Genomic DNA, 9820 nt, shown 5'->3' on the forward strand with positions numbered 1-9820 from the left:
AAAACGCAAATATTTTTGTCGATACGCCATAATGAAGCGAATTTAGCAGTTTTCAAATTCTACAAATATTGATTTTAAAAGAATTTCACTTTTTAAAATTATTTTCCGTGCGGAAAATTCCGAGGGAAATATTCATGATTGTCCTGTATGCGTTTCTAGATCGATTTACATAGTAGAATAAAACAATTAAAAACAATATAGTAGGGAATTCGATCTAAGAACGCCTAATTTCATGAAATTTAAAACAGAAATTCACTAGTGTGGACCGGGACTAAGGACGCATAATTTCATGATATTTACTTTCATCGTGTGGCAGGGGGCAATCATCTGAAAGTGATTGGATTTCATTTGACGTTTAATGGTACATTTCCACTCGATTTTAATTGTCGATTCCATTGCTTAAACGTCAAATGAAATCCAATGGATTTCAGATACTTTTTCATTTTGCTATGTTTACATTTACGAAATCCACTCGATTTCATCTGTCAAATCCATAGGTTAAACGTCAAATGACATCCAATGGATTTCAGATGAGATTTCATTTGACGTTTGAGCTATGGAATTGACAGATGAAATCGAGTGGATTTCGTAAATGAAAACTTAGCATTTGACGTATGTATATGCAAAACAATTGACAATTGAAATCCACTCGATTTCGTAAATGTAAAAGTACTACAAAAGCCTTTTACATGTGCATTTTAAATGAAGGTTATTTACACCTGTCCCTTGGACACACTAGTGAGTTTCTTGAGACGAATAATAGGAAGATACAATATCGCAAACACTGAAAACCGCGTACAGCGATTTCCCTACCTCATACCCCTCGCCTATAAGCTCGAAGTCGGCATGTTGAAACAGCGCCAGTGTGACCTTCGACTTAAGGCCGCTGAACATACGGCGCGTTGAGAGTTGCGTTACAACAACCACATGAAAATTTCAAGAACAAACTTGGCATCACTTACACATTTTTCATGTGGTTGTTGTTTTCAACAACGGACACAACGGACCGTATGTATTTGGGCCATTACATATCCACACGCACACAATCACACATGTGCACGTACTCAATAATTTGAGAAACAAATAAGAATTTTGCAACACAAATGTTTATCAAAAAATCTTTGCAAGATTCTTAAATCATTTATTTTCAATTTTGTCAAGGGCTCTACACATACGATCCGTTGAGTGTCGCGTTACAACAGCCACATGAAAACTTCAAGAACAAACTTGGCATCACTTTCACATTTTTCATGTGGTTGTTGTTTTTAAAGCGTGACGCGACTCACAACGGTCATGTATTTGGTCCCTTTATCGAATGTTGGATCCCTCAAAATAAACGCCGGCCGACCAATCAACAAAACGCATCAACGTTTTAACGCCGTTAGAAACAATTAAATACTCAGCCCAGTGCTCTAATAAATAGTCGCTCTCAAAAAAAATCGAACTGCTGTGAATATTTTTGATAAATTTCCAATTAAAAACTTAAGAATAAACAATGACTGGAATCATGGATACTGTAGAAATGCCAAAATTACCCGAAAATCAAAAATCCTTTGCAGGAATACCCGAAGCAATATTTTTAGTGAGTAAATCTTGCACGGATGGTCATATATGACCACCATAACCTACAAACACTGGATGAAACAGGGTGTTCTGACTCACGCAGAGAAAACAAATGACAGACGGACTTTAAGTGGAAAGAAATCCTGCGGCGATGGATTGATAACACTAATATCCTTTTTTTCTATTTAATATTTGCTTTTAGGAAGAAATCGACAGCTTTATGAGTAAACCAGAAAATGAAGAAAACTGTGAAAAGGTGTTGCAACGCCTCGATGAACAGCACAGTAAATACAGATTTATGGCATACAATTTAGAGGCACGCAAACGTAAACTCAAGTCTCAAATACCCGATTTGCAGAGATCTTTGGAAATGATTGATGTTTTGCGCAAAGAAACCGAAGAACGTGAAACGCAGTTCTTGTTGAGCGATCAGGTATTCATTAAAACCATTGTACCACCAACTAAAACAGTATGTCTGTGGTTGGGTGCCAGTGTTATGTTGGAATATCCTCTAGATGAGGCTGAAGAATTGTTAAAACAAAACATGACCTCCGCCATATCGAACTTGAAGACTGTTGAACATGATCAAGATTTCTTGAGGTAATCAACTAGTATAACAGTTATAGTGACATTTGTACTGAAAGGTTTTTTTATATTACAGAGATCAAATCACCACCACCGAAGTAAATATGGCTCGTGTCTATAATTGGGGTGTCAAAAAACGTCAGGCTGCTGTTAAAGCTGCTGGTGGTCCATCAACTTCATCGTAATAAACATTTCAAAAAGAAGCAAATGTGTGATTTCACTCTACTCTTAAACTTCTTTTTCATATTGTATTGTATGCTTGGAATACACAGTATAACCATATATAGATTCTCGACGTTGATTATTAGCTACAACTCTTCTACGCAATTACAACAAAAAACATTACACTTTTTTATTCATCGAACAAATTCGTATTAAAGTTTTGTTTGTTTTGCATATTTGTTTAATTTATTTATATTTAATCAAAGATTCAATTATAAATTGAAAATTAACAACAACACAACAAAAACCTTTGAAGAGTGCATCTGTATTTAAGCTTCTTTGAAAAAACAAAACAAAATTACACACTTACATACATACTTAAAATACAGTTTGTGCATTTACAACAGTTTGGCACTTAATAGCCAAATTTCATTAAAATGAGAGAAAATAATAAAACAGAATGCTTATTTAAAAATTCGATAATAAAAATCGTATTGTCATAGACTTATTAATGTGTAGACGCCGGAATGTTCTCACCGAGTATGTTCGAATTGAGTGTGGTGAGTGACCAAAATGCTAAAAAGGCATAAGTTGAGTTTTGGGCCCGGTCCCGGATCTTGATGATATACCGCAAATAGTCCTTGTATATAAAGAGATTTTGTCCCTGAGTATAATGATATACATTTTGTCTTGCTCGAGTCCATACTTCCCGAGATATGGGCCTCTGAAATTCCAAAAATCCTATTGTCAAGGACGACTACTTAGAAAAATTTATAATTTAAAAGAAAATGCTGTTCCCGTTCCGGAGATTGGTACCTTTCCAAAGGAGAAAGAATTTTGAAAAAAAAAATTATATTAAAATTAAAAATTAATTATTTAAAAGAAAATTGTGTTCAATTTAGAACTTTAAATGTAATGCCGGGCATACACTATGGGCATGCAGGACAGCATTTGTAATAGTATTAGTAAATTTTGAAGTTTTTGTCAATGCCCAGTTGTTCGGGTAACTAGGGAATAACTAGCAATTTTGCTGGCTACTGGTAAACACCCCTAGTTACCACCCAATCTACTCGCAATGTTATAGACTGGTGAATTTAACATGGGGATGTCATAGGAAGGGGTCTATTGTCCCCTCACTGCATTACCAGTAACCAGCCAATTCGATAGTCATGTGAAAGGCAATTGTCCCCTCACCGCATTACCAGTAACCAGTCAATTCGGTAGTCAGAAATGATAGCCAAAAATACTAGTAACTTGAAGTCAGATAAATGGGTTAATGCATAAATGCATTAGCCACACTTTATTTTAATACATGGAGTGCGAATATTTTACAAAGGACAATATAATCTTGTATACATACAGATCTTGATCCTTGATTCTGGAACTAGTGTATGACTACTTGATTCAGCGACTGACGTTTATTTGATCCTTGGAATGTTTTTCTCCTGGGTCCTTCAGATCATTCAAAAGTTCCTGAAATAAAATGTATAAAAGTTTAATGAAATGCCGCGATAATGAATTGTGACAAGATATGTATCAATACTTACCACATATTTATTATAAATATTCTTCTTAAATTATTCATCCTTCTTATGATTTAGCTGGTAACACGTTCTATTTTGTATCTTAAAATTTTTCGCAACAAACCCATCAATAAGTTTTTTAATTATGAATAAACACACAAAATGACAGAATATTTTTTCTATTTTGTTAAAAAAAAACAAATAATGTTGAAAAGAGATTACAAGAGAGAAACATTGTCTATTACACTATCCATCGGTAGTCTATAAAATAGTCAATATATTACACGCCGCATTACCTGTAACTAGTGAATTGACATGATAGACAAGGAAGCCCATTTCCAGTGACAAAAGTGAGCTATAGGCTATTTTGTGTGCCATTTTTTGGGTGTAAATTAACTAGGATCAATGAGTAACTAGTTACATGCCTATGTCAAAGTAGACAATTGCTATTTATTGAACAACTGGGTGTATTTGGGAGTAGTTTTGGCAGGATTGAAATCAAAACAGTTTTGATATTGTAAATGAACCCCTTTCACTCCGATGAATTTTTTTATTTTCCAAGTAACCAACAAATAATTTTTGAAAACAACAAATATTATTTGTGAGGAAATTAAAAATTTGGAAAACTTCAACCCAAAATCGAGTTCTGGAGGAAAATTCATCATTTTTGAAATATGGATTGAAGGAATGCCACACACTATTCAATCACACACTTACACAAGGGTTCATCGGTTGCTGTCCTGCATGCCCATAGTGTATGCCCGGCATAATGAAAGTGCCCTACAGAACCGAGTTGTCAAGATTCTAAGGGCCATATCTTTGGATCCAAAGAAGGTATTAAAACGTATAGCACCATTTTGGAAAGGTTAAAGTGTGAGCTACAATCTGGCTTACATTAAATGTGCCCCCATAATGGGTCCATTTTAAATTTTTTGAGGTTTTTATGGAAAATCCAGGTCCAAAAATCAGTTTTGGGCTATATCACCTGAAAGTAACCCCATCATATGACCACTTGTTGGATAGGTATTTCCATAAGCTTTCAGTAGAGGTAACCGGGTCCGTCCCCCCAAAAAATATACATTCCCATGATCAGCGCAACAATATCTACCCCTGGAAAAAATCGGAGAGCCTTTTCTAAACTGGAGTTGTTTCAAATCGTATTGGCATAGACTAATTAATGTATAGACGCCGGAATGTTCTCACCAAGTATGTTCGAATTTTGTGTGGTGAGTGACCAGATAAAAATATCCAAGAAATTGTTGCTATTTTTTTTTTCAAAAATCATCCGGGTATGTGATGAAAACCGAATCGATTCGATTTGCAGAATCGAAATGGTATATAATCGGAGTGCCGTTGATGATATATATTGTTTTGCTTCGCAAAAGCCCCTTATTTGAATAATATTTTTAAAATCCATTTTCAATTTCATTAAAATATTCACCAAAATTAGAGATATACGATATCGATTTATGGCAAAACGAGTCGAATCGTTTTCCATCACATACCCGATCATATAACTATTTTGAGTTTTCGGGTTTGAGTGATTTGACCGCCGAAAAATTGAGTAATCCTTCGTCTATACCTTCATTAGTCCATGCTATTGTTTTTTTTTTTTTATTGCAGGCCGTGTTTACACCCGCATTTATGATTTTTTTTCTTCGTTTTGTGAACTTTTACAGAAATGTCTTCATTTGCCAGAAAATTGTCCTAAAAATACGTTGACAGTCGGTGGTTTTCAATGATGGTGTGTACTGGCCTTTTATCTTGTGAGAGTCTATAAGAGTCGTTTCAAGGAAAATATATATTTTTTTAAGATTCCAAAAGTCGAACTATTTCAATTGTTTCTAAATTTCAACATATTTTTATTAACATAAACAATAACATGTCGCTTAAAATGTATTATCTCCCATGCGATATTAAATATCCCACTTCTTGGATTCCAAGATATATTCACCATCTGGAGATGCATAATTGGAAATAGGTGGTGTGGCCACCGGTCCCTTTATTTTCACTGGCAACAATGTCATATCGGGTTGTATAGCCTCTTGATACAATTCTTCCGATTCTAAACGCAGCTCTTCCAAAGCTTTCCGCTGTGATTGCATTATGCGATCCATAATTTGATATTCATTCATTTTCTGTTCATGTTTATAGCGGGACCATTGTTTATTCAATTGAATTCTCTTCTCCAACTCAGCTTCACTCAAAGGAGGTAAGGTACGTTTACGTTGCCTAAATGGAATGGAAGAAGCTTAGAATCAGTAATCTCAAGTTCATGTAACAACAAAACATTTACTTTTGCTCATCTATCAATGTCAGTGGCACCTCCAATTCTTCAATCGGTTTCAATTGGCGGGCATTCTTTTCCAAACGTCTAATCTGTTTCTCCAACTTCTTTTTACGTCTCTCTTCACGTTGCTTGATGATTTGTGGATCCAATTTCTTCTTTTTCTTCAATGGTTCAGCCCACATTACCGGTGATGTATGGAGCCATGATGAGGGTTGTGTCAAATATTTTGACGATTGCAAGGTTAATCTAAATGAAATACCGTCTCAATTGTTGATATATACAATGGGTTGTGTTTATCATACCTCGAGAATGCATTTAGCAATGACATTTTGCAATATTGTATAATTTATTTTAATATTTTTAAGTAAAACTGCTCAATTCATTCTTGCCTATGAGGAACACTTGTCAAAAGTGACAATGGTTTCATAACAACTTTTATTTGTTTTTCTAAACACAACACTGACGGCGGGAGAAAGCGTCAGGATGGTTTGTTATAGTACGTTTATTTTCACGAAATCTCAATTCCATTGCTTGCTTATAGTACGTTTATATATATCCGGATTTAACAAACCCACTGAAACTATGTTTACATTTACGAAATCCACTCGATTTCATCTGTCAATTCCTTTGTGTATACGTCAAATGAAAACTCATCTGAAATCGATTGGATTTCATTTGACGTTTGAGCAATGGAATTGACAGTTGAAATCGAGTGGATTTCGTAAATGTAAACATAGTATGAGTTTCAAATCTCAATTTCTTTGCATATACGTCAAATAAATCCTCATTAATGCTAGGTTTACATTTACGAAATCCACTCGATTTCAACTGTCAATTCCTTTGCTTAAACGTCAAATGAAATCCAATGGATTTCGGTTGAGATTTCATTTGACATATACGCAAAGGAATTAACAGTTGAAATCCACTCGATTTCGTAAATGTAAATGTACTATAAGAAGGGTAACCTTGCAAAAGGCTATAATATAAACATGGCCTTATACCCCGCTAACACTTAACCGGATTAACCCAGTGGGTTTGGATTTCAAATGTCAATTCCATAGCGCATACGTCAAATAAATCCTCTCGAAGTGGGTTAACCCGGCACAAAAACGCTAGTGTAACCGTACTATTAAACGGCGTTTGCACTAGAGATTTTTCCTGGTTAAACTTCTTTATGAGGCTTTATTTGACTATTGCGCTAAGGAACTGATAGTACGGTTACACTAGAGTTTTTTGTCGGGTTAACCCACTTTGAAGGATTCATTTGACGTTCGCGCTATAGAATCGACATTTTGAATCCAAACCCACTGGGTTAAAACGGGGTATTATGCTGGGTTTACATTTACGAAATCCACTCGATTTCAACCGTCAATTAAATTTGGTCTGTTCCTTTACTTTTGAAAGTGGTAAAACCGGCAAAAGTAGCAAAAGTTGTAAATTGCTCCCATATGAATTGTATGGTGTCTGAAGTAAAGGAACGCTTTTCGAGTAAAAAGTGGTAAAACTTGAAGATTCTTGCACGGATGGATTTCAAATGAGATTTCATTTGACATATACCAAGTTTACACTTACGCTCCAAAATCCACTGGATTTCACGAATTCCTGAAATACATCCCGGGTTTACACTTATTTTTTTTTTGCTGATTTCAAACATATCACAATAATCAAGGTAGATGCATATGCGCATCTGATCGAAAATGAATTTTCAAAACAAGCTGTTGTAAATCGAATTAGTCATCAAAAAAATACGACAAAATAGGACTTTACTGCTTTATTTTGAAAATTATCTATATATCGTATTAATTGTGTATAATACTAACAAATGAAAAAATAAAAAGATCATTTTATCGTTGAGACATCATAATAATAAATTTTGATAGAAAAAAGTTGTGTTAAGAACCTGCAAAATATTACTACTTGCAGTAGTTTTCCCGTTTAGTGCTACAAATGCGTTCCCGTACTTCGAAATCTAGCAAGACTTGCACTTTTCTATAAACAAAAATAGCGCTGAATAACAAACACCCTCCTCTCCTGTTTTCTGCTATACAAATTTGACATAGTAAAAAAGTAAAAAGTTTATTGGCATCTTAATATGATAGCTGATACATTGATTTTGACATTTCTGCTGGAGTTTTTGCAATTTCCGTCATTTTTTCATTCCCGTATTTTTTAGGAAATTTGTATGGTCCCGGGCCACACTACAGTAATTTCACCGAAATTTTGATATGAGATTATGCGTCTCTAGATCGACGTCCATAGTAGTGTAAAATCATAAAATTGCTGTAGTGGGGAATTCGATTTAAGAACACCTAATTTCATGAAATTTTTTAATGAAATTCACGCTAGTGTGGACCGGGACATGGGAAAGAAATTTTTGACAAATTCGCTCGTTTTTCTAACATTACCATTAAAAAGGTACGGGAACACAATGGAAAATATCCTTGTAACAAATTTATTTAATATTTTTTTCACGTTGTTTCCACATTTTGATACTAAAATTTGACCATCTATCTTGTTCATTGTGATACGCGAAAAGTGTTGCAACTTTTGGTACTTTTTTAGGCAAAAACAGGGTTGTATATCATGAGTACTGTGATTTCGATGTTGATTTCGCTGAAATCACGAAATGAGATGATTTCATGATTGATGATTTTTTTCATAGCACAATTACCAAGGTAGCTGCCTTCAGGCCTGCGTACATAAGCTGCCTTGCCTGCTTACCTTGCTTACTTCTGATAAAAGAATAAAAAAGAAAAGGGCAACCCAGTTCGAAATTTCCTAGGCCTTCTTTATTCTTTTATTTTTATTATGTCAAAAATGAAGCAGGAAAGCAAGGCAATCAGGCAGAGCAGCTTATGTACGCAGGCCTTAAGCCCATCTGATCAAATTTGAAACGTCAAAAGAAATTATTGTAAATTGAATTCATCTTAAAAAACATACGCCAAATTAAAAATGTATGCTCTGTTCCAGAACCTGCAAGAAGCTACTAAGGAACCCTTGTTTTCATGAAATTGTTTAAATGAAACACTCTAGTGTGACCTTCGACATACCTAGGGCGTGTGTGGGGAAAAAAGTAGAACACATGTATTCTTATGAGAACTACCGAAATACGTCGAGCGTATACATTTTGTAAGTTGAACAAATTCAACTATGACAGAACGTTTTGTATGCAAGTATGTGTGTGTTTAGTATTTTGAAAACAAAACCTGGGGCTGGATTCTTGTTCTATGAAAATTTGAAATGAAAAATATTTTCTTTATAATTTTTTTAATTTGACATTTATTTTCTTTATAAAATTTTTCATTTCACATTTTCATAGAAACAGAATTAAGCCCCTGAAATCCAATTAATTGCAAAGGAAAATTATTTATTATACCAATGAAAACATTTAAATAAGTTTTGGTCGCGGATTTGGTATTTTAAATGTGATTTTGTACTCAACGTATTTGGGTAATACGGACGGTCAGAGAGCGTTGTTGTGGTAGAAAGGTGAAATATTTGTGTACGTCCCGTCGTTATTTAGGTTTAGCAGCGAAAACGGAGAGCAAGAAATGAAAGTACAGAGTGTAAAAGCCGACTAATTGACAGTTGAAATCGAGGGGATTTTGCAAATGTAAACGTACTATAAAAACGTTCTAGCGTAGAAACAACAGAAGCTATACGCTCCATATTAAACAGCGTATGTACATAGATGTGG

The 9820-nt window shown here is 34.6% G+C and overlaps 2 protein-coding genes across 2 annotated transcripts; one reads left to right on the forward strand and one right to left on the reverse strand.

Moving 5' to 3' along the window:
- Positions 1-1385: 1385 nt before the first annotated feature.
- mgr (prefoldin subunit mgr) lies at positions 1386-2799 on the forward strand. The gene is made up of 3 exons (XM_073963272.1): positions 1386-1582; positions 1766-2163; positions 2225-2799. The coding sequence occupies exons 1-3, from the start codon at positions 1496-1498 to the stop codon at positions 2331-2333; spliced, it is 594 nt and encodes a 197-aa protein (XP_073819373.1). The 5' UTR covers positions 1386-1495; the 3' UTR covers positions 2334-2799.
- A 2866-nt stretch (positions 2800-5665) lies between these two features.
- Positions 5666-6581, reverse strand: mRpL40 (mitochondrial ribosomal protein L40). The gene is made up of 3 exons (XM_073963273.1): positions 6426-6581; positions 6130-6369; positions 5666-6065 (listed from the first exon to the last, which is right to left on the reverse strand). Exons 1-3 carry the CDS (start codon positions 6449-6451, stop codon positions 5750-5752), a joined length of 582 nt encoding a protein of 193 aa, XP_073819374.1. The 5' UTR covers positions 6452-6581; the 3' UTR covers positions 5666-5749.
- Between the last annotated feature and the right edge of the window lie 3239 nt (positions 6582-9820).

Source organism: Musca autumnalis, unplaced genomic scaffold (genome assembly GCF_047663935.1).
Source record: "Musca autumnalis isolate F117 unplaced genomic scaffold, ASM4766393v1 scaffold_1, whole genome shotgun sequence".
NCBI classification, from domain to species: Eukaryota; Metazoa; Arthropoda; class Insecta; order Diptera; family Muscidae; genus Musca; species Musca autumnalis.